This window comes from Staurois parvus, unplaced genomic scaffold (genome assembly GCF_062004578.1).
Source record: "Staurois parvus isolate SC_StPar_1 unplaced genomic scaffold, SC_StPar_1.0 ptg001903l, whole genome shotgun sequence".
NCBI lineage: Eukaryota > Metazoa > Chordata > Amphibia > Anura > Ranidae > Staurois > Staurois parvus.
In genome coordinates, this window is record NW_028319699.1 from 123,659 (window position 1) to 151,602 (window position 27,944).

Here is a 27,944-nt window from a genome sequence, read left to right on the forward strand (position 1 = left end):
GTGAAACTCAAAAAATTAGAATATCGTGCAAAATATCGGTAATATCCCTGATCTTGTCTTCTCCAACTGCTGCGCTCCCCACAACCTCACTAACACCCCCTTCCCTCTCTCTGACCACAACCTGATTACCTTCTCTATCTCCTTGTCCTCCAACGCCTACCCCTCCAAATGTCACACTACTACCAGCCATAACCTCCGCAACCTTAACCCTGCCCCCCTCCACTCTGCAGCTGATCAACTCCACGACAGCATCCCCCCCCGTCCTGCCCCGACTTGGCTATGACTGCCTACAACAACGTGCTGTCAACAGCCCTTGACTCACTAGCGCCTTAACCACACGCAAAATCAGACCCCGACCGCTCCAGCCCTGGCAGACTGATCACACCAAAACCCTCAAACGACACAGTCGTGCCCTGGAGCGACTATGGCGCAAAACCAAATCCCAACAAGCCTTCACCCGCTACAAATCTGCCTTCCACACCTACACCTCCTCCCTCCACGCAGCCAAACAAGCCTACTTCCTGACCCTCATCAAGGCCCTCTCCTCCAATCCTCGCCGACTCTTCTCCACCTTCAACTCTCTCTTTTCGCCACCCCCACCTCCACCCAGCACCTCACTCACTGCCCTTGAGATTGCCAATTACTTCAAAAACAAGATTGACACAATTTGCAAGGACATCGCCGCAACTCACACGCCCTCTCAACCCGTCCCCTCTCACACAGCTACCCCCTCATCCCCCCTCGACATAACCCGCAGGGGCTTCGTCGCTGCTCAAACTCCCTCCAACCCCGTTCCTCCTCACTCAGCTACCCCCTCATCACCCCTCTCCCACAGCCCCACCACTGCTCTGACCTCCACTTCCACCCCACCCTACATTCCTCATACTGAAGCCCCCCCAACACTCCGCACCTTTGATCTTACTACCATCGAGGAAGTCTCCAAGATCCTCTCTGATGCCCACCTCACCACCTGCCCCCTCGACCCTATTCCCTCACAACTCCTACGACCTCCCTCCCCCTCCATCCTACGCTCCTTCACCCACATCTTCAATCTCTCTCTCTCCTCCAGCACTTTCCCCTCCCCTCTGAAACATGCACACATCACCCCCATACTTAAAAAGCCCTCCCTGGACCCCAATGACCCGAACAACCTCAGACCCATCTCCCTGCTCCCATTTACATCTATACTCCTCGAGCGCCTAGTCTACACCCGCCTAAGCTCTCACCTCAACGACAACAACCTCCTTGATCCCCTACACTCCACCGAAACTGCCTTACTTAAACTCTCCAATGACCTGCTAACAGCCAAAGCTAATGGCCACTATTCAGTGCTCCTACTACTTGACCTCTCTGCAGCCTTTGACACAGTCGACCACCCCCTCCTCCTCAAAAAACTACACTCCCTCGGCCTCAGAGATTCTGCTCTCTCCTGGCTCTCATCCTACCTGTCACAACGCTCTTTCAGCGTTACCTATAATGCTACCACCTCCCCCTCACTCCCCCTCTCTGTTGGGGTCCCTCAAGGCTCTGTCCTTGGGCCCCTTCCCTTCTCCATCTACACCTCCTCCCTTGGCCAACTCATACACTCTCACGGCTTCAACTACCACCGCTATGCCGACGACACACAAATGTATCTCTCAACCCCCCACCTCACCCCCTCGGTCTCCGCCCGAATCACACACCTACTGAGCGACATATCAGACTGGATGTTGCTCCACTTTCTTAAACTGAACCTCTCCAAAACCGAGTTTCTTGTCTTCCCCCCAGCCCGAACACCACCCCCCATTGACTTCTCTATCACATCCAACAACGCTACCATCAAACCCGCCCCACAGGCCAGAGTACTTGGTGTCATTCTGGACTCCAACCTATCCTTCCAGCCCCAAGTCCAATCTTTAACAAACTCGTGCAGACTCCACCTCCACAACATCGCCAAAATACGCACGTTCCTAACCCCAGAAACCACTAAACAGCTCATCCACTCCCTCATCATATCATGACTCGATTACTGCAACTCCCTCCTCACTGGCCTACCTCGCCGCTGGCTATCCCCGCTTCAGTCGATCCTGAATACGGCTGCCAGACTCATTCACCTTTCCAACCACTCCATTTCCGCCACCCCCCTCTGCCAATCCCTCCACTGGCTTCCGATTGCGCAACGGATCAAATTCAAAATCCTAACACTGACGTACAAAGCTGTCCACCATACTGCCCCGAACTACATCACTGACCTAATATCCAAGTACCGCCCAACACGCACACTCCGCTCCTCACAAGACCTCCTTCTCTCTAGTTCCCTGATCTCCTCCTCCCATGCCCGCCTCCAGGACTTCTCCAGGGTGTCACCCATCCTCTGGAACTCCCTGCCCCAACCCATCAGATTATCACCTACTCTCCTCTCCTTTAGGCGCACGCTGAAAACCCACCTCTTCAGGGAAGCCTACCCCACCCCCTGCTAACTTGCCGACCTCCTCCACTCTTCCTACCACTCCATCCCCCACAGCTATCTCCTCCTGTACCACTATCCCCTCCCTCCTAGATTGTAAGCTCCAAGGAACAGGGCCCTCAATCCCCTCATGTTTTGCATTGTATTGGTATTGTTCTGTTACATGTTCTGTCCCCCTTTGTAATGTACAGCGCTGAGCGAACTATTGGCGCTTTATAAATACTGTATAATAATAATAATAAGTGCCCGGTAGGCAAGTGGTTAACTAGTCTAGAGCCCAGAGATGATTGCCTTTTCCTTTCTGAGCTAATGGATCTGTTATCTGACAGGCGGGGGGTTGCTTAACCCTGGAGCCCTTTAGAATAGATGCAGAACTACCCTACTAGAGCCTGCCTCTATGAACTGATCCTGTTCCAGGATACTGGGAGTAGAGCCTCTTTTTGTGCTGCACATCACTTCATGGTCCCCAGCCGTGAGGCTATAGACTATACTAGTCTACCTTTACTTGTGATAAATCTACTGCATGGTCCCTCCCCAGCCATGAGGATATTTAAAGTGATTTGACGCCGACGTAACACAAATATGCGGCCTCACAGAACTGGGCTTTTTTCCATGGTGGCCTGGGTGTGATTTCTGGTCACATGATCGCCGTGATAGCCTCTGATTGGCTATCACAGTGATCAGTCACTGTACAGCCCAGCCCCCCCCCCCCCTTTTTTTTTTCTCTCTCTATAAATGGAGGAGAGAGATACATTGTATCTCTCTAACTCCTGGCATAGAGGGAAAATAAATAAATAAATATTAAAAAATAAAATAAAAAATTCCTAGATCAAGGTTTGATCTAGTTCAGTGCTAGGGTAAGTGTTTGGCTCAAAGTCACGGTCAAAGGTCAGGATTTAAAAAACAAAACAAAATCAAATTGGTATTAGTGTCATTGTGTATTAGGTAAACAAAAAACTAAATGCGCACCGTTGTTTTTGGGCTGTACTACGGGTACAAACAACAAATAACATACACTTTTATGGTATCGTTGCGTTCGCCAAGAGCTGAAAATTTTATTTTGGGTTGTTCTTTGGAGATAGATTATGGTAGTAACAAGAAACACACAGCTAAATTTAAAAAAAAAATAATTTGTATTACTATTTTGGGCCAGTTTTCCTTTGATAATAAAAAAAAAATCAGGAGATATTGATTACCATTTACCCCCAAATGAAAGCCCAATTTGTCCTGAAAAAAAACGCGGTGTAATTCACCTGGATGTACAAAATAGTTGTGATGATATGTACGGTTTTACTAACACGTGTCCACGTTGCAAAATTGTGCTTAGGCATTAAGATTTGTTTTACCCTTAGGTGTGAAGGGGTTAAAGACTTTTTAAAAAAAATTTTCTTTTTATAAAAAAAAACTGGTACCTGACCCCGGTCAAATTTTCCTTTTACTACCCGAAACATTCCTCTACATGCTGGAGACAATGCGGTGAGACAGGCTCAACACTACATATTCTTTGGTCATGTAAATCACTTAGATCCTTTTGGAATGCTATCTTCCAATTACTTTCTGACATAACCAAAATCTCGATAATCCCGAATCCCTCATTGGCACTCCTACATATTGGGATTGAGAAATTCCCTCCTCACTCCCGAACAATCATTACCCACACACTTTTTGCTGCCAAAATAAATATCACCAGATTATGGAACACTACTAATGTCCCCTCTCTTACTTCACTAATTACAGACCTCAACACCCAATGTGAAATGGAAAACAAATCTGCACTCAATACTTCCTCTCAACATAAATTCAACCAACAATGGCCCCGATGGTTAAAACACCCAAAATGCTCTGTACAACCCTGATGACGTTAAAGCATAAAAAGTTAATTACTAAACCCAGACTGGTACATCCTCATTCACCCAGTTATATCTTCCCGTTCCTACTTCCTACCCCCCTCACCTCCCCTATCAATACCCCCCTAACATCCCAGGCTCTTCACCAAGGTTCATCATACTCATATGAATACCTCTGATGATATTGCTAAATAAGACTTATACCACCACCACCCAGTGAGTGGAGTAAAACAAACAATGCTCAACTATATTATATTGTATTGCAATATTGTATGAATGAACCGTATATCATTTCCTTGTTTGTCCCTGAAAAAAAATCAATAAAAATATTGAATTATATATATAAAAAAAAAAAAAGAAAAAAACACTTCTAAACGTACGTGCTGTGTGCAGTGGTCTTGCACAGAGCAGCCCGGATCCACCTCTTCTTGGGTCCTCCGCAGGCTCTCCTGGCCTCTTCCTCCTGTCGGGTGCCCCCACAGCAAGCAGCTTGCTATGGGGGCACCCGCTGCTCAGTGTTTCCATTCACACACGGAGCTATGGCTCGGCCCCGGCCCCTCTCTCTTCTGGCTCACTGACTGTGATTGAGAGCAGTGGGAGCCATTGTAGCCAGCCAATGAGGAGAGGGAGCCCTAGAAGAGCCAAGACTCCAGTGCACATCGCTGAATCAAGAGGGGCTTGGGTGAGTATTGGGAGGGCTGGGGGGGGATGCTGCCCAGAGAAGGTGTACCTTCATGCAAGAATGTATTAAGGTAAAAAACCTTCAGCCTTTACAGCCACTTTAATTAACTAGAAAAGCTACAATTTCTGGGGAAATTGTGTGAAGTGTTCTTGCCTCCACCAGTAGTCTACAACTGGAGTGGGCGGAGTAACTGGGTGGAGTAGCTTGAGTAACTGTTTTGTGGTTGGAGTGGCTTGTCACTCTGCTGCCTGCTCACACACCTGGGTTCCTATGGCAACTCACTACAGCGAGGGCAGAGAAGAGCGGTTAAAAACAAACTGCTCCAACTTGCTCACTTCACTGGCAGTTGCCATCTTCAAACGGTTGTAGTTTAAAAATTGTAAACCCTACACCGAAGAGCTTTATATTGTGAGAATCACAAGACCCAGACCTACATTTCGATGCATAGTATGTCTCTGAAATATTAAGAATGAAGGCACAGTCGCAGTTTAGAAAATTGCCCTTCACATTTGAGGTGGCTAGAGTGGAGTTTCAATGAATGTCAATGGGCGGTGTGAGTTGCAAACAAATGGTCATATTGTGAAAACTATCAGGACTATGGCTTAGCCGTGGACATTTTTAGTGGCAGCAGGGATAGCTGAACGTTTTGATATAAGATATGTGTAGGTGGGCTTGAAAATGAGGGAGTGACAGCAGTTTAGAAATCATGTCCTGATTTTGTCCTCCCCCATTTTCAAGCTCTACCAGCAAATACACTTCAAAAAGACAACCCCTAGACTGTTCAATGAGCCGGAGTGAATGGACTGCTGCTTTGTGCCTGGATGCCTCCACACTGTGTTGGGAAAGAACCTTGTAAATGACAGAGGCCCCCGCGGGGGTAGTGCTGCACAACGGAACATTCATTTGAACACTGACTGATTCATAGGAAATGTGTTACCTTTTCAAGTGACATTTTTCAGTTCAAGAAGTTCTTTTATTAATGATATTATTATTGTCTAATAATGGAATGTTAATGATGATGTGCATTTAGGTGTACCTTATGATGGACTAATTCTGCTGTACAGGACTTCACAAAGAGCAAAAAGATGGAGACGAGCCGGAGAGGAGCTGCCAGTTCTGGTAAATAGAGATCAGTTGCTGCTTATTTTTTATTCACTTATATCTTTAGGGACCAACCTCTGGCCGGGGGGCTGCAAGTGACCCTTCGACACCCATTCTGCAGGTTTTGGGGCCCCGCAGACAAAAATCTGTTTTCTTTGCCTTGGTCCTTACTGGATTCTAATAATTTAATATTTCTTACTGTATTATTTTTTTTCCCATCCATTCCCTTCTCTTTTTCTGTTTTATTTCCCACTTTAATAATGGATCTTGCTGAAATAAATTCTCAAATGTGGCTGTAAAATATCGTATTGTCCCGATATTTTATTAACTTGTATTGATGAGAAATGTTCAAATAGAAAGTCCTTCCACTTCTTGCAATTACTCAAAAAGATGATTTAATAATAACGTTGCATAAAATTAGAAATAAAATATTGGCATACAGAATGGTTAAATAATGTCCAAAAAATATAGTTAAGTTCTTGATAATAAGATTGTATATATGTATATGTGTGTGTAGTGTGTGTGTGTCTCTCAAGGCTTCAAGCAATGTGAGCATAAAAAGTCTTTGTTTCAACTCTTAAATGAGCAATCCAGCCCCCACCTTTTCCTCAAAATGGGCTGATATACTTGTAGTCCCACAAAGATAATTGGAAACAGATGTGTATATATTACAAACTTCCAGTCTACTTCTCCTAAAGTCTGAGCGTAACCTAAGAAGGCCTAGACATTCCATCAATCAGAATACATTAGATGTATAACACATACATACATACATATATATATATATATATATATTCTCCTAAAAGTAATCTTACTAAGAGTTATCTCGTATATAAATATTGTAATCAAGAAATATTACAGTATAAACCTTGTAAACCGAACAATTCACTAGTTAGTGAAACATATCATCTCTTACATAGATGGGGGAGGATGGGGGAAGGTATAGCTAATTACTCTCATACTGTATGTGGCTTGAATGTAAAGGAAAAACCCAAGATATGTGTATTCACAGACTCTGAAGTCTAATTACTCACTTTTCCCAATCTAGAACAAATATAAATATAATAACTCAATTATTCTATTAAGATCCAACTCATTCATACTTATGTTAGTACTGTTAATAAGAAGATATTAGATATTTAGGTTAAGGAAAGCTTCTAACAGTGGCACATGTTATATTTTAAAAAAAAGGGGGGGGGGGGGCAAACGTGGGATCATTGATTTGTAAAGAAACTGATTTGTAAAGAAAGTGATCTCTAGTAGTTCCCAGTCTTTAATAACTCTTACAACATGTTTGCAGTCTCTGACCGTCTCCTGTAGCACGTTGGTCTTTCACTGTCTCCTACTGCATGCCTGCAGTCTCTGACAGCACTCTGTAGCATTATGTTCACTAAATATAATGGGCTGTCCCTTGGTGATGTCAGAGGCCTCCTTTAACCACTTCCCTACCACGCTATAGCCGAATGATGGCTAAAGGCCAGTCGTCTAGTTCTGGGAGGGCGTCATATGATCTCTCAGAATGCGCCCGCAGCGGCGCGCACCAGGCGCAGTCTGTGATTGCTGTGTCCTTTTGAACACAGCTGATCACATGACATGGTAAAAGGCCAATCACAGTGGCCTTGTACCACGTGATCAGCTGTGTCCAATCACAGCTGACCATCTTGTAAATACACTTGCCGGTTATCAGCAGTACTATCCTCACACTCAAAGCGTGAAGAAAGTACTGCCGATAACCGGCAACTGTTAAAGGACATATCTGTACTGATAATGAGGGCACTGTTTATCAGTGCCCTCATAATCAGTGCAGCCCCAAAAGTGCCCAGCAGTGCTTCCGATCAGTGCTGTTCAGCGGTGCTGCCCATCAGCCCCCAACAGTGTCGTCCGTCAGTTCTCAACAGTTCTGCCCAGCAATGCTGCCAATCTGTGCCCATCAGTGCTGCCTATCAGTGCTGTTCAGCAGTGCTGCCTATCAGCCCCCAACAATGCTGCCCATCAGTTCTCAACAGTTCTGCCCAGCAGTGCTCCCAATCTGTGCACGTCAGTGCTGACAGTCTGTGCCGTCAGTCAGTGCCCATCAGTTAATTAATGCCTATCCTTGCCGCCTATCAGTTCAGCATCATCCGTACCCCCTCATCAGTGGCCACCAGTAGTGCCACATCAGTGCAGCCTATCAGTGGCCATCAGTGCTGCCTCATCAGTGCCCATCAGTGCTGCCTATCAATGCAGCCTCATTAATGCACATCAGTGAAGGAGAAAAATTACCTGTTTTTAAAATGTAATAATAGAAACAAAGAAAACCTTATTTTTCTAAATTTTCACTTTTTTCGTTTACAGTGCAAACAATAAAACCCCTCCCTGTGGTGATTAACCACTTGCCTACCGGGCACTTATACCCCCTTCTTTACCAGGCCAATTTTCAGCTTTCAGCGCTGTCGCACTTTGACAATTGCGCCGTTATGCAAGATTGTACCCATATGAAATTTTTATCATTTTTTTCTCACAAATAGAGCTTTCTTTTGGTGGTATTTTCTCGTCATTGGGTGTTTTACTTTTTGTGCTATAAACAAAAAAAGTGCAAAAAATTTGAAAAAAAAAAGTTTCTTTGTTTCTATTATAAAATTTTGCAAACAGGTAATTTTTCTCCTTCACTGATGTGCGTTGATGAGGCAGCACTGATGGGTACTGATAGGCTGCACTGATGGGCACTTATAGGCAGCACTGATGGACACTGATAGGCGGCACTGATAGGCAGCACTAATGAGGTGGCACGGATAGGCAGCACTGCTGATGGGCACTGATAGACAACACTGATAGGTGGCACTGACTGGCGGCACTGCTAGGTATTGACTGGCGGCACTGTTAGGCATTGACTGGCGCAACTGCTGGGCACTGACTGGCACAACCGCTGGGCACTGACTGGTAGCACTGACTGGCAGCACTGCTGGGCTGCACTGATGGGCACTGGTGGGTGGCACTGGTGGGCACTGCTGGGTGGCACTGGTGGGCACAGGTGTGTGGCACTGGTAGGCACTGCTGGGCACAGGTGGTTGCACTGTTGGGCACAGGTGGGTGCACTGCTGGGCACAAGTGGGCAGAGCTGGTGGGTGGCACTTCTGGGCATCGATCATCAGGGCACTGATTATCAGTGCCCTGATGATTGGTGCCGATCCCTGCTCTGACAACTGCCTGTTCTTGGCAGTACTTTCCTCATGATCTGACATTGGATTGGATTTCCCTGTGATCAGCGTGTCATTGGACACGGCTGATCACGTGGTAAAAGGCCGCTGTGATTGGCCTTTTACCACATCACGTGATCAGCTGTGTCCGTAGGACACAACGATCACGGAGATCGCCGGGTGCGCGCCCCTGAGCGGGTTCTGGGAGGACGTCATATGACGCCCACTCAGAACTGGCCAGCCGCAGCGTAGCCGTCATTCGGCTATCTGCGGTCGGCAACTGGTTAAATACCACCAAAAGAAAGCTCTATTTGTGTGAAAATATTATAAAAAGTTAGTTTGGGTGCAGTGTTGCATGACCGCGCAATTGTCATTCACAGTATGAGAGCGCTGAAAGTAAAAAATTGGCCTGGGCAGGAAGGGGGTGAAAGTGCCCGGTAGGCAAGTGGTTAAGCCCCCTGTGTCAGTCGTGGTCAACTTTCTTGTTAACGTGTACCTCATGTGTGGCTCCTGACAGCAGCTAAGAGCTGTACATAATATTCACTGCATGTAACAGAAACCCATGAGAGAGTGCAGACGTGCAACTGGAGATTGTCAGAGCCTGCGGACATGCTGCAGGAGACAGACTAAGACTGCAAACATGCTATTGGAGTTGTTGGAGACTAAATAACATGCCTGAAGTGGTAGGAAGCTCTGCATTTTGATTTTTACCTACAAGTGTAAGTTGCTCTGTTTAATTGGGCAACTCTGTGGCAACTGAGGTTTAATGTTGATAAATGTAAGGTTATGCACTTGGGGTCTTAGAATATGCATTCATCATATATACTACGGGCAGGGGGGGGGGGGGTACAACTGGGGGAATTAATGGTGGAGAAGGATCTGGTAGATCACAAGCTTAATAATGGCAGCAATGCCAAGCTGCGGATTCTAAAGCGAGCAAAATCCTCTCTTGTATTACTAGAGGTATAGACTCCAGAGAGAGAGATATCATCCCACCCATCCCTCGGTACAAATCATTAGTAAGACCTCATCTGGAATATGTATTTCAGTTTTGGGCTCCAATTCTCAAAAAGAACATTGGGGAACTGGAGAAAGTACAGAGAAGGGCAACCAAACTGATAAGAGGCATGGAGGAGCTCAGCTATGAGGAAAGATTAGATACTATAGAGCAGGGATAGGCAACCTTAAAGAGGTAGAGATCTAACTAAACAACATGGGAGAAGTCAAAGATCAACTGGCCCAGTGTGGCCTCCTGACACCAGATTTAAACCTGTAATTTCCATACTACCGTCTCACAATCATATGTATTGCACAGCAAATCAGGTGGTGAGGGGGTAACAGTGAAAGAAATAAGTATTTGCCCCCCTGCTGATTTTGAATGTTTGCCCACTCACACAGAAATGATCGGTCTAAAAATTGAATGTTCGGTGTATTGTAACACTGAGAGACAGAATAGCAACAAAAAATTCAGCAGAAATGCGTCTAACAAATGATGACTGATCTGCATGTTCATGAGGGAAATAAGGATTTGATTCCCTTCACAAAACATGACTTAGTACTTTGTGGCAAATCCCTTGTTGGCAATCACAGAGTTCAGACGTTTCCTGGAGTTGGCCCCTAGGTTTGCACACATCTCAGGAGGGATTTTGGCCCACTCCTCTTGGCAGATCCTCTCCAAGTCATTAAGGTTTGGTGGCTGACGTTTGGCAACTCGAACTTTCAGCTCCCTCCACAGATTTTCAATTGGATTAAAGTCTGGAGACTAGCTAGGCCACTCCAGGAACTTAATGTGCTTCTTCTTGAGCCACTCCTTTGTTGCCTTGGCCGTGTGTTTTGGGTCATTGTCATGCTGGAACACCCATCCACCACCCATTTTCAAAGCCCTGGCTGAGAGAAAAAGGTTCTCACGCAAGATTTGACAGTACATTGCCCCGTCCATCGTCCCTTCTGATGCGATGCAGTTGTCCTGTCCCACAAGCAGAAAAACACCCCCAAAGCAGAATGTTTCCACCACCATATTTCACAGTTGGGATAGTGTTTTTGGGGTCATAGGCAGCATTCCTCCTCCTCCAAACAGGGCGAGTTGAGTTGATGCCAAAGAGTTCGATTTTAGTCTCATCTGACCACAACACTTTCAACCAGTCCTCCGCTGTATCATTCAGATGTTCAGTGGCAAACTTCAGATGGGCCTGGACATGTGAGTAAAGGGACCTTGCGGGCACTGCAGGATTTCAGTCCTTGGCGTAGTGTGTTACCAATTGTTTTCTTGGTGACTGTGGTCCCAGCTGCCTGGAGATCATTGACAAGATCCTCACGTGTAGTTCTGGGATGATTCCTCACTGTTCTCATGATCATTGACACTACGAGGTGAGATCTTGCATGGTGCACCAGACCTAGGGAGACTGACACTTGTTTTGTGTTTCTTCCATTTGTGAATGATTGCACCAACTGTTGTCACCTTCTCACCAAGCTGCTTGTCCATAGTTTGGTAGCCCAGTCCAGCCTTGTGTAGGTCTACAATCTTGTCCCTGACATCCTTGGACAGCTCTTTGGTCTTTGCCATGGTGGAGAGTTTGGAATCTGATGGTTTGGTTGCTCCTGTGGACAGGTGTCTTTTATACAGGTAACACAATGAGATTAGCAGCATTCCCTTTAAGAGACTGCTTCTAATCTCAGCTTTTTACCCGTATGAAAGACACCTGGTAGCCAGAAATCCTGCTGAATGATAGGGGATCAAATCCGTATTTCCCTCATGAACATGCAAATCAGTGCATCATTTGTTAGACATGCATTTCTTTTGAATTTGTTGTTGCTATTCTGTCTCTCAGTGTTACAATACACCGAACATTCGATTTTTAGACTGATCATTTCTTTGTGAGTGGGCAAACATTCAAAATCAGCAGGAAATCAAATATTTTTTTCTTTCACTGTATCGCTTCCTTACCACTTTTCAAACACACCTGGACCGTTTTGCAGAGGAGCAGCACCGCTTGCTTTACTTGTGAATGAGAATGAGCCCTTAGTTGCATCCGGCAGCGGCGCTCTTAGGGCTTGTTCACATGTAAAGTTGGGGGGGGGGTGGCAAAACTCTGCAGTTGAGTCACAGTTTTAACCCCCCCTCCCCCCAATGCCTACCCCCTTTAGCTGCTGAGGCAGCAGCCAAAGTTGTACTCATACCATACCACAGCAGGAATTACACCCCCTGCTGCTTTTGGTGGGTGCTACCACCTTGTCAGTCGAGACCCATTCAAGTAAATGGGGCCACTCTGCAAGTGTCCTGTAACTGCATGCTTCTGTGGGGTCCGAGGAGTTAAAGCAGGTGGTGAGAAAGCAACACACTGATGCCTGTTTAACCCCTTGTTTGCTGTACTGCACAAGGTTTCAGGGCACTTGCAGAGCGGCCTCATTCACTTGAATAGGTCATGCTTGGCAGGTGCTACACCCACCAACCATGACAGGGCGTAGGAGTCGGCACTACAGAGGAGGCATGGGCTTATGCGGCTCTCACTCTCTACTACAGTTCCCACTTTACAAATAGTCCCTCTGCATTGCACTCTGATGCTCTGGGATGGTGGGTCAGAAAACCCTGACCGTGATCTACCAGTCATCGGGCCACAATCTACTGGTTGCTGACCCCCCACTATAGAGTTATTGATTTAGAAGTAATGATGGTATTAGATCAGCCTTTCTCAGTCTTTTCACAGAAGACCCTTTGAAATAACATTCCGGTCTCAGGGAACTACTGCTAAAAATGACTATATCTACAGCTCATGATACATTAGTGTGATGGTAGGTGGGAAGAATGTTCCTTACATTTGTGGTCAATGGGAAGAATTAGCCCCTTACAGATAGCTAAAAAGATCAATGGTGTCAGTGGGAACTTACCTGAGAGCCAAAGATTGCTCATAGCTCAAGAATCCCCCAGCAACCTGTGGAGGAACCTTAGGGTTCCATGGAACCCTGGTTGAGAAACCCTGCTTTATAGGTTACAGGTGTTTGTGGGTCTAAACCAACAACTTGTTATTAAAGGAAGCACAAAAAAAGAGGAACAGATGCAATTCTATAGATTTCCTCTATGATCATTTTGTCTCTAATATAAATCGATATTCATGTAAAAATATTTTCTGTTTCTTTAGAGGACATCAAGAGGTTCTGCCACCAGCTGTCTCTGCATCAAGATTCATCACTGAGGAGAATATACGAGTATTACAGAGATGATCTGATCTACATTCTGGAGAACTTGGACACGAAAGCTCTTCTCAGAGAACTAAAGTCTCGGAATGTCTTAAACACAGATGTAAGATAATGATAGCAAAGACCTACCATGTGTTAACAAAAGCATGAAAATTTTACAGACACCTATCAAATGTAAAATTCTCATTAAATGTATAAAATCTGACTTTCTCTACGGAACACGGGGTGAAGATCTTAAAATTCCTGGTCTGACCAACTTCCAGGACATGACGCTGACCGCCTTCTCTTCTCCACTGATTGCTTTGTAAAGCTCCAGGCAAATGGCTCATTTTATAGTTGATATACATACAGTACATTATGGCCTTATATTATAAAGCGTTTCGTAAACTGTTGGCACTATATAAATTCTTTATAATAATTATGTTGGATCTGCGTTACCTGTCAAATGAATTATACGTTTGTCCAATAAAGTCTTGAGATTTTCACAGAACATCCAGAAAGCAGAGCCAGACTGGTGACCTGACATTTCCTTTTGCAGTTAAAGTGATTCTAAAGGCTTATTTAAAATAAATAAAAAATAACAAACATGTCTGTACTTATCTGTTGTGTGTAATGGTTTTGCACAGAGCAGCCTGGATCCCCCTTTTGTCGAGCCCCCCTCTGCGCTCTTGGCTCCTCCTTCCTGTCGGGTTCTCCCACAGCAAGCGGCTTGCTATGGGGGCACCTGCTGCTCTGTGTATCCATTCACACATGGAGCCGCTGCGGCTCAGCCCCACCCCCTCTTTCTTCTCATTGGCTCAGCCAATAAGGAGAGGGAGCCTCGGGAGAGTCAAGACTCCAGTGCACATTGCTGGATCGAGAGGGGGCTTAGGTGAGCTGGGGGGGATGCTGCACATAGGTGTTTTACCTTTATGCATAGAATGCTTGAAGGTAAAAAAAAAACTTGAGCCTATAAAACCACTTTAACTATTTCAGGTACTTGTATAGCGCTGTCAATTTACACAGCACTTTACATATATATTGTACATTCACATCAGCTGCCGCCCTCAAGGGGCGTACAATATAAGGTCACAAACTCATACTAGGGCCAGTTTTTCCACCAGTGGGAGGAAAATGGAGTACTCGGAGGAAACCCATGTAGCCACAGGGAGAACATACAAACTCCAAGCAGGTAGTGCCATGTTTTGGATGTGAACCATTGACCCTAGTGCTGCCAGGCAGAAGTGCTAACCACTTAGCCACTGTGATGACCACATAGAAAGACTCTTCTAGTCAACCTGTTACTTGTGTTGCTCTTACTGAGCAAGAACTGTCCTCTGCTAACAATACCTAGTGTTTTTGAATATGCCATACCCCATTGTCCTCCCCTACTTTCCAGTTCTACCAGCAACTTCAAAAAGACAACTGCTAGACTGTTCAATGAGCCGGAGTGAATGGACTGCTGCTTTGTGCTTGGCTGCCTCTGCCTCAGCCGACGAGGAGAGGGAGTCCCGGGATAATTGAGACTCCAGTGCACATCGCTGGATTGAGAGGGGGGGTTCGGTGAGTATTAAGGGGCGCTGGGGGGGGGGGGATGCTGCACAGAGAAGGTTTTTTACCTTCATGCATAGAATGCATCTTGAGCCTTTACAACCACTTTAAGCAAACTTGTCACCACCCCACCCCCAGCCTGTGATTGGACAACGAATGAGCAGAAGCTCGCTGAAGAACTCATTCCTCTGGTCATTCTGCTTTTGCCTTCATTCAATATGTAGCTTCTCATCATATATGCACTGTAACACACTTGATTGGGTCTTAGGGCTGCCTCTCCTTCTTCCAGTATGGGTTCCACTGTACAAGGGGTAATACTGTATAAAGCTGATATCCAGTCAAATTCAGAAATTGACATAGCTGTCTTTAAAAGTAAATGTAAAAAAAAATGTAGTTTTGAGTTTATTCAAAAATATAACACATTTTTCCTTTATATCTGACTGAAGTTCAGCTTTAAGCTTTGGTTAAGTCCAGCTTCATGGACAGTTGTCATATTAGGCCCATCTGATTTTCTCTGAACTTACAGTAAGTAGGGTCAATTTTTGTTGCTTTGTCTAAATCTGTGCTATTTTCACTGATAAAACTTCAATTTTTTTTCCTTCCTGCAATTTGAGAATATTTGAAAAAATATATTTCTGCAATTCTTTGCCCAATATATCTACAAGGAGAATATGTCTATCTCTTAGAAATACAGGTCAGTACAAGAAGGACTGGGGGTTTCTGCCTTCGCTCACACCTTGTTACAAGATATTCAGGATCGGGGAAGAGAAGCTGTGATTGGATTCTGGGAATGTCTCTATGCACTAAAGGAAGATGATCCTCCTCCTAATTTATTGGCCGTTCTGCGAGAAATCAGCCTGACAGGTAACACTGCTTTATCTGCATTTAATTTTGCTTTTTGTTTAAGTCCATACACAGGAGGAAGTGGAGAGCGGATTTGCCTGGCAGGCTATGTAAGCCTACAAGTAACAGTAACCAGCAAACCTGTAATATTCCACCCCTGGCAGCCATGACACCTTAAGTCATGGCCTATTTGCTGTGTGAGTAATCCGGCCCTGGATACTGATTATAGCATTGGTTGTCAACTCTCAAGGTAAAGGGAGCCTTAAATGCAGACCTCAATATCTCTAAGGGTGCAGCATATAGTTAATGCTACAGAAAACTGTCACAGATGGAAGACTTGATGGAGGAAATGGTCAGAGATTGTTCTACAGAAGTCATGCTATAGGAGACAGTCAGAGACTAGGGACATGTGGCATGATACCACTAGACTTTACTACTATTAAGGGCCCCATTACAAATCAATGCTCCCTCCACTGACTGCTGGGGTCCAAGGGCCACACTTCAGATATCAAAGGGCTGTATGAGTTCATACATGGACAAAGTTTTTTTAGTGATTTGCACTATTATTAGTGCACTTGATCGCCCTAGACGCTCATTGAAAAAATAAGTTGCCTGTGGGAAGTTGTTTATCAGCCTTGTGAAGGCAGATGTCAAGTGTGAACAATTTATGAGTATTTACCTCAAAATGACTAAATAATCCCAAACTGGTAAATTCCTGCAGGTTAGGCATGGGGGTGGGGGGTTTGGGAAATGAATACAGTAACAAAAACCTTTTTTTTTTTTTTTTTTTTTTTTTTTTTTAATTGGGTCATTTTTAGTAAACAATTTTTCATTTAACAACGAAAAATTATACAGAAAAAATATTTCCACAGTAGAAGTAGAAATATTACTGAGACAGCCAAAAAAGTACAAAGCATACTATCTTTAGATCACGCCATAACAGATTTAAGGAACCTTGAGTTAAAGTAGTCTTCTCACAGAGGTTAGTTGTCCAAGAGTCCCATTAAAGAATTAACCACTTATTGTATCTCATTTAAACTAAAAGACGGTCATCCTCTCCAACCATTGGCAGAGCGTTCACCTAACTCCCTACTTCAGGTCCCAAGGACAATGTGGAATGGGTTGATCCTAGATTGTAAGCTCCAAGGAGCAGGGCCCTCCTTTCCCTCTTGTATTGAACTGTATTGTTGCTGTATTGTCTCCCGTTATATTGTAAAGCGCTGAGCAAACTGTTGGCGCCATAAATCCTGTATAATAATAATAAATTGGAATCTAGCCATTGGGCCCATGTTTTCTCAAATGTTTTGGGGCAACCCCTTTTGTTTATATGTCAGGTCCTCCCTCCGTAGGTTGAAATGAATCACATCTATCCACTGTTTGTGCATTGCTGCTGTTGAAGAGATCCTTTTCTGTAATATGTGTTTGCAAGCTCAATATAAAGATCTCGTCCATATTATGTGGACATCAGATGGGAGACTATCATCTGGGACCATTCCTAATAAAGCCACTTTTGGGTCAAGCAATACATGTGTCGAGCAAAGTGTATTTAGTGTGGTTGAAATGGACTCCCAAGAACGAGGGTACTCATAGCCGTAGCTGTGTATGAGGATAGCCGTAGCATATCAGGGACAATGCAGAGAGTCTGCTCTCCCCCAAGATTGTAATTTCTGCAAAGTATAGTGTACTCTGTGGATGATGAACTTGGTTGCTTTGTTCTTCCTTTCTCCAGCCACATTCACCTTCTCCTATGTGCCACTAGTCATGCCAAGTCCAACTCTAACTAATCTTCCAGTGTTGCATTATCATCTCATGCTCAACCTCCTAAGCTGTAGCCAAATTCTAAACCGCTTTGTCTCTTATCCCAGTCCATGGGACTTTATGGTAGCTGAAATTATTCTATTTGTGAGCTCTATTTAGGGGAAAAAATAAATCCAGCACCACTAATCCATTCTCCTCTCGATGAATATAAATAATCATAATTACTTACTTTTTTAAGGTGAGCATCTGGTGGAGCAGATTATGCGGGATGAACACGGTTGTTCACTGACTCCGGAGCTGAAAGGTAAATAGAACATATATTGTGTTTTCAATGAAAAATATGATTAATTTTGTTAAAATATGTTCAAACATGTTAAAATGTTTTCACTTAGAGTATGTAAACCCAACATTTCATATTCCTGATATGTGCCTGCTGTACCATTCTGACATACCTAGTCTGAGGCCGATTTGGTGAGAGGGCTTTCCTTACAACCAAGTACCCCTGAAGGTGAGAACAGGGAATGCTAAGTTCAAAGAAGCACGTGTGCCCTTTAGGTAGATCTTCTGGAAGCTGCTTGCAGTAAAGTCAACCGGATAGCTGTCAGCTTTTCTGTCAAGACAGATGGCAGGACCTCAGTTACCACTGGTGAGGTAGTGGGACCAGGGCAGCAACCACAGGCAAGGTGGCACCCAAGGAAGAAGCAGAATCAGGCTGGCAGGAATGGACTGAAACAGCATAGTCAGGATGGTAGCTGAACTCATACACTGGAAAGCAAGCCAGGGAGTAGGCAGGAATGTGGTCAAAAAGAGAGATGAGTTCATTCACAGGCAAGCAGAAGAGTAGTCAAGAGCAAACCAGAGTCATGCATGGCAGAACGAGAGAAGCAGAGCCCTTAGAGCAAAACAGGGTCAAAACCAGGGATCGGGCAGCAGGGAAGTCTATAGGTAAGTGGAGTCGGTAACAGGTAACCAAGGAATACAGGAAACACAGGAGAAAGGAATACTGGTAGCCGAAGATCATCCAGCAAAGTCTGAGTGCAGCCACTCTCCTTATATAGGGCATTTGGTGCCAGTTCTGGAAGCAGGTATGCGCAAGTGCGAATATTCATGCTGACTTAAACTTTTATGCCATGTAAAGCATTGGTGACTATGCCAGGTCTTGTCCTTGGCGCACACACACTTTTATTCTATGGTCTCCTTTTCAGCACATGCTCATGTTTGTTCCGAATAGCACCCTTGACAACCATGTGCCTGTATGAAGTCTCCTGTTCTCTTTGTATTGCTTCTTTTCTAGACATGAGAGCACAGCGTGGTCAGTTCTCTAACTATGCTGGGAACTCTGCTTGCTCTCCTCCAATCAGACTTGTCCTTACACCCCGCCCCCCCTACACAGCCATTCACTGAAAAAGTCAGTGTACTGCTGTCTCTCCACCTCCACCTCTCTGTTCTTAGCTGCATAAGGAATGTGATCATTTTCTAAACAAGGAAAACAATTTTGTTTTTTATCTATACAAAAATGTTTTACCTTTCATTTCTTTCGTGAACTGAATAGGTTGTTTTACAATGTGAGGATTTGCATATACTATCATTGGGGCTTTTCTTTCACTGAGGAATTTTAAATTCAAGGCATAAAGTGTATTCATGACAAAATGAGAGTGACTACTGCTGATATTCCATGGCAAAGGGTAGGTCCACATTTAAAAAATGATGCTGCTTTTGTGGCCAATCCTTGGGTCTGTTGAATATCAGTTGCAAGAGGGGAGGATAGTTGAGTTCATATACAGTACATGGGCAAGGTTTTTTAGTGATCTGCACTATTATTAGTGCGCTCAGTCACCCTAGACTCCCACTGAAAACAGATGTTGCCCGTGAGCAGTTGTTTACCAACCTTGGGAAGGCAGATGTCAAGCGTGAACAATTTATGAGTATTGACCTCAAAACAACTAAATGATCCAAAACCGGTAAATTCCTGAAGAATGGAAGGAAAATCAAGGTAGGATTCAAAATACATAGGAGAGGGTCATTCATGTACAGACCCATTTTGTAATGTTGTTGGACTGTTGGTATGCCCTAGATGGTCAGGTTCATTTAAAAAGCTCTAGCCACGTGTTCTATTGGTCAAGTACAGGCAGTCCCTGGGTTATGAACAAGATAGGTTCTGTAGGTTTGTTCTTATAGTGGTTCTAAAGGCTCAAGGTTTTTTACCTTCATGCATTCTATGCATGAAGGTAAAAAACCTTCTGTGTGTATCAGCACCCCCCACCAAACACTTACCTGAGCTCCCTCTTCATCAAGCGATGTCCACGAGAGCCTCAGTTCTTTGGGGACTCTCACGACTGATTGGCTGAGGCAATGGCTCCTGCTGCTGTCAATCACAGCCAGTGAGCCTATCAGGAGAGGGAGGGGGTGGGGCTGAGCAGCGGCTGTGTGTGTGAATAGACATGCAGAGCTGTGTCTCAGGAGCATGCCTGCTCAGGTGCCCCGATATCAAACTGCTTGCTGTGGGGGCACCCGACAGGAGGGAGGGGCAAGGAGCACCAGAGAAGAGGAGGATCCGGGCTGCTCTGTGCAAGACTATTGCACAGAGCAGGTATGTATGACATGTTTGTTATTTTTATAAAAAAAAAAAACCCAAGACTTTAGTATCCCTTTAGGATGAACTGCATGTAAGTTGGAACAGGTACATTTTTTAAGGGTAAATCCAGACCCCAATTTTTTTTTAAGTGTTGGATAGCATAGGGAAGGGTTAACTGGCCATGCAGTGATGTGGAATTGCTGACAGATCCACCAGACAGTAGGTGGCAGCATGCGGTGAGCAGCAAGATGGCTGTCTGGCTTTTTCTGGGACCAGCGTAACGTCACGCTGCCTCTGTTCTTAAGTACGAGTCGTATGTGTGACAGGAGTCACTTTGGGTGGTTGGCCCATGGAATCCAGATCTCAATATCCCTCTTATGTGTAAATCACCCTGTGCCTGTTAGGCGTACAGGGTGATCTGTCCTAATATTGGGGTGGAGGTTGTTGATTGTTTGATGTTATGTGGCTGCATCCCATTGTTCTATTGTTTGGGAGCAAACTATTATGGGATGTATGTGTTTAAGTGTATTAGCTTAGTGTGGGGGGGGGGTGTCTCCAGCAGCCCTCCCTCCTGATGGGACTGTCTGTTGGTTTGTTTCTTGTTAGTAAATGTAGATTGCCCCGTCCTGGGTCATTATGCAGGGAGGGGGGGTTGTCCCCTGAGTGTATATATTGTGTATCTGTGTTCAAATAAAGTGTCTACCTCCTGGTTTACTTCAAGACTGGTTTCGTCTAGTCTTGTATGGTCGGCTGTGGTGTCTGTCGATGTTCGGACGGGGAAGCGGTATTCTAACGGAAGTTCTCAAGCACTGTCTGTGTCAGGGATGCGGGTATGACCAGAAGTGTGTGGACTGACACAGGGAAGCGCAGGCTTCAGATATAGTAAATAATATAATTTATTAAGACTAACAATACAAACGCAGTGCAAAACTAAACATAAACACAGTGCAAACAAACTGAACCAAACCTCCAACAGATAACAAACATACAATACAAGAGTAGTCAGGCAGGCCGGGTCGGTAGCAAACGGGCAAACGGAGTACCAGGAGCAGGCGGGAGAGTGGTCAGGACTAGCCGAGGTCAGTACAGGCAGAGTTCAAGCAGAGTCAGGACAGAAGTAACAGGATCAGGAAACCAGGGCCAAGCAAACAGTACAACAAGGCACAGACTGTAGGTCTGGCCATCCCTTAAATACACCACCTGCAATCAGCCCCAGGTGGTGGCTAATTGCCGGAGTGAGCCTCTGGTTGCTGAGAGCACCCGCTGGCCAGTCCTGGTACTGCAACCCACAAGGCAGGTGAGTCCCACCACTATTGGCGAGTCCATTCCTGACAGTACCCCCTGTCACGACCCGCGGTCGCCGCCACCAACAGGCGACAATCGCACAGCCGCGACTGACAGTAATACGTCACGCCCACGGCGTCAGACCCCAGACCTTCTCACCAAACTCGTGACCGAAGGGCCGGCCGATCCAAAAACCGCGGTGTGACGCGCGTAACAAGGCCCCACCCAGCTGCACCCTACACAGCGATTGCCCAGCTAATGGACTACAATCGGTGCCTGCAGCCTGAATGCGCTTGTTACTGGGTCGGGTTAGTTACGCAACTAACCCTCTACTGCCACCACCACTTTTGTCGGAGACTGGGAAACTCCCGTTATCAAATATACACTATAATGATTGAAATATTGATCTATATAGCACGGCCCGCGGACCTGTTATACAGAGATATAACCAACCAGTAGCGTTTCTTCAAAGGCAGGGATTCGTGAATTGCAAGTAAGCGCTTAGAAACAGTTTAACACTTTCAGAAAGAAAAATTTATTACCAAAAGCGTCACACAGATGCAAAATAAATATTTACGAAGAGATGTCACAAAAATATATATATATGTATATAAAGACACAGCAAACAGAATAGCGAGGAAATTACAGGGTAAGTTACTTGCCTTGCCTGGTTTTAGCAAATTCAAGATGCAGAGCAGAAAGGTTCTTTGATCTCCTCTGTTACGATGTTACCTCGGAGATCTCTGTGTGTGTGAGAGTGTGACACAGACTAACTCGCTTAACTCTCTCAAAGGTCCCTCTCAAAGGGGAGGGGGGGGGCTCTGACTTGGGAGTGGTCATTGGGAAACTCTACACTAAATTACCAGCTTCATATCCAGTGATATGAACCATACAGTTGACCTGAAGAATGTTCAGTTCTCGGGTCCGTTTGATAAGGTGTGGGGCTTACATAGCTTTGGGTGACCAAAGTGACACCTCCGGAGACGGGCTGGCTCCACTTCTCATGTCTTAGCCTCCTTGTTCCGCATCATCTGCCAGGAGATAAAGTCTGCCTCACAGGAATGCAAGGGGGGGATGTGAGGAATGATTTGAGGAAGACCTCAAATACAGCAAGGAACAGGGGAACTCCGCTTCCAGCTCTGATGAGCTAGTTTGTTACAAAAGCAAAGGTTGAAGGAGAACTCCGCTTCCAGCTCTGAGGAGCTAGTTTGCTACACCCCCCCCCCCCTCAAGGAGCGGCCTGAGGACGCTCCAAACCGTCCTAAATGGGCAAAATGTTCCACCGCCCGGATCCGGTAATTGGCGGGATATCAAGGACTGGTACATCAGGCTGGGCACCGGACAGAGGCACATCAGGCTGGGCACCGGACAGAGGCACATCAGGCTGGGCACCGGACAGAGGCACATCAGGCTGGGCAATGGACAGAGGCACATCAGGCTGGGCACCGTGTCATTTGGCAAAACAGCGGGCATCGGGTCTTTAAGCTCGACAGCAGGCACCGAGTCATCTGGCAAGACAGCGGGCGCCGAGTCATCTGGCAAGACTGTGGGCGCCGAGTCATCTGGCAAGACAGCGGGCACCGAGTCATCTGGCAAGACAGTGGGCTCCGAGTTATCTGACAAGACAGCGGGCACCAAGCCATCCGGCGGAACAGCGGCACCGAGTCTTCTGGCAAGACTGCGGGCACCGAGTCATCTGGCAAGACTGCGGGCACCGAGTCATCTGGCAAGACTGCGGGCACCGAGTCATCTGGCGGAACAGCGGGCATCGAGTCATCTGGCAAGACTGCGGGCACCGAGTCATCTGGCAAGACTGCGGGCACCGAGTCATCTGGCAAGACTGCGGGCTCCGAGTCATCTGGCGGAACAGCGGGCATCGAGTCATCTGGCAAGACTGCGGGCACCGAGTCATCTGGCGGAACAGCGGGCATCGAGTCATTTGGCAAGACTGCGGGCACCAAGTCATCTGGCAAGACTGCGGGCACCGAGTCATCTGGCAAGACTGCGGGCACCGAGTCATCTGGCAAGACTGCGGGTTCCGAGTCATCTGGCGGAACAGCGGGCATCGAGTCATTTGGCAAGACTGCGGGCACCAAGTCATCTGGCAAGACTGCGGGCACCGAGTCATCTGGCAAGACTGCGGGTTCCGAGTCATCTGGCGGAACAGCGGGCATCGAGTCATTTGGCAAGACTGCGGGCACCAAGTCATCTGGCAAGACTGCGGGCACCGAGTCATCTGGCAAGACTGCGGGCACCGAGTCATCTGGCAAGACTGCGGGTTCCGAGTCATCTGGCGGAACAGCGGGCATCGAGTCATCTGGCAAGACTGCGGGCACCGAGTCATCTGGCGGAACAGCGGGCATCGAGTCATTTGGCAAGACTGCGGGCACCAAGTCATCTGGCAAGACTGCGGGCGCCGAATCATCTGGCAAGACTGCGGGCGCTGGGTCATCTGGCTCGACAGTGGGCACCGGGTCATCTGGCATCAGGTCATCTGGCTCGACAGTGGGCACTGGGTCATCTGGCATCAGGTCATCTGGCTCGGCAGCGGGTACCGAGTCACCTGGCATAATAGGATCATCAGGCTGGATCAGTTCATCATGCTGGGTAGAGACATCATGCTGGGTAGGGACATCAGGCTGGGTAGAGACATCAGGCTGAATTGTGGGCGCCGAGGCACCAGGCTGCACCACGGAAGGCGGGTTCTCAGATGGCAGGCTGACCGGTTTGGATACTGGCAGGATGGTATTGGTTGGAAAGAATTTTCGTCTTTTCCTGGTTTTAGTTACCTGGCACTGTAAGTAAGCGCAGGTTTGTAAACGGATGGAGCAGCTGAAGACAGAGAAGAGCTGGAGGATGGAACAGAGGAGGGAGCAGTTGCTACAGAGGACTTCTTTACAGGGTTAAAGGCAGGATAGGTGCAGCGAGCGGGAGCAGAGGACTGATATGTGGTAGTTAGCAGAGTATACTGGGCCGTCACTGGGGGTGCTGTCGGGGATGCAGGAAGAGTGCCTTGAGCGGAGGAATGACGTTGTAAGCTGACTGAGGCTGGGTGCAACAAGTCTGTCCATGTCTGCAGTATGGGTTGAACAAAGCTCAGCTTACACAAAGCCTGTCTGGTCAAAGACTGCACTGCGTTTATACAATCCCTTAATACCTGTTGTGAACATGCAGAATAATGCTCCAAGAAGCAATCCACATCATCCTCTAATAACCATACCAGGGACTCTACCTGGTCTGCACTAAATGGTGGCAAAAAGTCATTCCTGCTTTCAGGGGTACCAGATGAAGCCAACTCTGCACAAACCTGAATCAAAGGTTGCACCTCAGAGAACTCTGTGCCCTGATCTACTAGAACATGAGCGACCGGTATACATTCTAGCAGTTGATCCCGGGTATACTCCTTCAGAGTCTGATAAGCATACTCTCTGTCATCAAAGACCAGCAGCGACAAATACACAACCTCATCAGGATGCATCCTTCCCAGCAACAAGCCAAGATGGCTTCCCTGTGCAGCCACTTCTGGTCAGGAATGGCCTTGTTGTAATGTCAGGGATGCGGGTATGACCAGAAGTGTGTGGACTGACACAGGGAAACGCAGGCTTCAGATATAGTAAATAATATAATTTATTAAGACTAACAATACAAACGCAGTGCAAAACTAAACAAACACAGTGCAAACAAACTGAACCAAACCTCCAACAGATAACAAACATACAATACAAGAGTAGTCAGGCAGGCCGGGTCGGTAGCAAACGGGCAAACGGAGTACCAGGAGCAGGCGGGAGAGTGGTCAGGACTAGCCGAGGTCAGTACAGGCAGAGTTCAAGCAGAGTCAGGACAGAAGTAACAGGATCAGGAAACCAGGGCCAAGCAAACAGTACAACAAGGCACAGACTGTAGGTCTGGCCATCCCTTAAATACACCACCTGCAATCAGCCCCAGGTGGTGGCTAATTGCCGAAGTGAGCCTCTGGTTGCTGAGAGCACCCGCTGGCCAGTCCTGGTACTGCAACCCACAAGGCAGGTGAGTCCCACCACTATTGGCGAGTCCATTCCTGACAGTCTGGGTCGGTTCCGTTACAGTATGTAAGTTGGATGTTTGTAGCTTGGGGACTGCCTGTATAAAGGTAGAGTGAAAGTGGACAACCCTGGTGCAAAACATTATGAATTGCTACCAGTTCAAAGAATAATTAATTGACAAGGCTTTCTGTAGTTAGGGAATCATAAAGGGTCATCATGTTGTGAAGCAGGGTTGGTGGCGTGCCAATTTTTTGTAATGTTGCACAGAAGAATCCCCAGTCAGGGTTATTTTCTGCATCATCAGGAAAGTAGGCAAAGGGGGACGTTTCCATTTAATTGCATTATCAATTATTGTAATAGTCCTGATAGTGCTAAAATCATACGATAACAGTGCCACACTATTCAAATAGTGACATAATATTGAAGAAATACTACAAACAATATGCCCAAATCTAATGAACTAATACAGTCATTTGCTAATTCATAGTCCTTCCAGCTATAGAAAAAACTTTTTCCATCAAAAATTTTCTTTTCATATATAGTGCACCTCCACCACCAGTGACACCAGTTGTGCTCTCACCTGGAATTTTTGACCTCACAACTATGTTTGGTCAAAGAAGGCTTGCGTCCTCTAGGTGGACGTATAGTGATGGTATGACCTCTACCAAGATTCTCCTTCATTGTTGATTCAGCTCCTTCTTCTGACTCCTTCTCCTCCACTCAGCATACATGTAGGAAGTACATAGGCAGACCAATAATGCTTTATCGTTTAAAAACTTCCATTTTATTAAAATATAAATAAGCAACTCGCATGATTCAGGTGCTCCATAGCACCCAATATTACACACATAAATGTAGCTGACACCTGGCTATAACCAGTTCTCCCCTTCGTGATCTCTCTCTGGAGCAGGTCAGCTGACCTTGAGCACCATGACATCACCAAAACTCCTCCCCTACGCATCACACCACAGGGTCACATGACGCAGCTGGTTCACATTTTATATCTTAGTCATGATAGTGCTATTTTTTGCTTCTATCAATGGGATAAATCCAATGGGGTTGATTTACTAAAGGCAAAATAGAATGTGCACTTTCCCTTGTTTTCCTTAGTAAATGTAGTATGGTAAAGCTTCTGTAGCACTACCCCTTAGGAGTTGCAAAGATTTTGGGTCCCTTCGTTGTCCTGCACAGCCAGGCAACATGCATCTTCACACAAGCTTGTATCCAGAGTCAGAAATCAGTCCTTGAGCTTTGTGTTGTTGTTGGTTTATTTTTTTTTTTAGTGATTTGTACTGGAATAGGGTTAGGGGTGTACAGAATGCCCAAGGGAACTGATGAACTGAGGACAACTTCCTGGAACCATTTACAAGCTTTTACACATAGCGCAGTCTGTAATGAAGAGCTAGCCAGCAACTCCTAATATACCACCCCAGACCCTAGATGAGCTCCTCTTCCTTCATCCAGCAATCTGGAGGTATTCCTGAACAGGGGATCCGGTGCCTGTCAATTTAGGAGATGAACAGTCACAAGTAGGTGGTGAATCTGGTTTCCCACCAGAGTGCTCCTTCCCCTTCCCCGCCCAGAGGGCATAGGTGTACTCGCTCAGATCCTCTCCTGTACCACTGGTGGGTTGGTGGCTGCTACCGGGCCTATCAGCTCCTTCCCTGCCATACAGGTGGTCCTCAATCTGGGGGTCTGTCAGAGCATGGGATCGAATCTGGGCCTTCTGCAGTGAGAGGCAATGTTTCTTCTCACTGAGCCACCTGGAATGCTGGACAGTTCCCTTAACAACTCTTTGGATGATCCTGCCTTGGCCCTGTTTTGTCTTGAACCTTGAACTCCTTGCTCCTCCCATGAACTTCCTATAAAAGCCATGTCCACGCACTTCCTCCATGCCAGATTATTGTGCCTTCCCAGCCAATATCCCGCTTACTGTTCCTGCTGCCGTCTACATCTTCGTTACCGACCTTTGGCTTGCTACTGACTACGATTCTGCCTCATCCTATCTACTACCATTGTGACCGACCCTTGGCTTGTGACTGACTCCGCTTCTGTTTGATCCCTAATCTGTTTTATCCGCTTTTGGTTTCCAGCTTGCTCATTCCCTGGTGGGCTGATCCTGAGATCTGCGACCTGGTATTAGCATGCAGCCAAATCCATCTCCAGCATTAGGAGCTCTGGGGAAAATCGGTTAATACTTAGACCCCGCACCTCAGGTGAGCCTGCGTCATTCCCAGGGTGATCCGCTGGTGTACCAACCCTGCTGGTTTCAGGTAAGCCTTACACTGCTGTAGCAGCTGGTCTCTGAACCTGATCCAGACCGTGACAGGGCCAGTGGGACTCTGTGCTTTCTTCCTTTCCAGCTCAAGGCCTGCAGGTAGACTCCATCCTATTGGGCCTCCTCACAGCCTCCCACCTTCAGCCTCACATCTTCTACCCGAACTCTCCCTCCTCCAATTGAGCAGGCTCCAACACTTTTAAGGGTG

At 46.3% G+C, this 27,944-nt stretch overlaps 2 protein-coding genes across 3 annotated transcripts in view; one reads left to right on the top strand and one right to left on the bottom strand.

The window, feature by feature from the left end:
• Positions 1–27,944, bottom strand: part of LOC149433837 (uncharacterized) — a 190,931-nt gene that overhangs the window by 69,123 nt on the left and 93,864 nt on the right. The window lies entirely within an intron of this gene.
• LOC149433838 (NACHT, LRR and PYD domains-containing protein 12-like) overlaps positions 1–27,944 on the top strand; it is a 43,346-nt gene that overhangs the window by 11,995 nt on the left and 3,407 nt on the right. Inside the window, exons 2-5 of the mRNA XM_089664377.1 lie at positions 6,006–6,094; positions 13,389–13,549; positions 15,663–15,840; positions 17,816–17,881. Of these exons, the coding sequence (XP_089520503.1) occupies positions 6,061–6,094; positions 13,389–13,549; positions 15,663–15,840; positions 17,816–17,881 (439 nt within the window). The 5' untranslated portion in view covers positions 6,006–6,060. The remainder of the gene's footprint in view (positions 1–6,005; positions 6,095–13,388; positions 13,550–15,662; positions 15,841–17,815; positions 17,882–27,944) is intronic.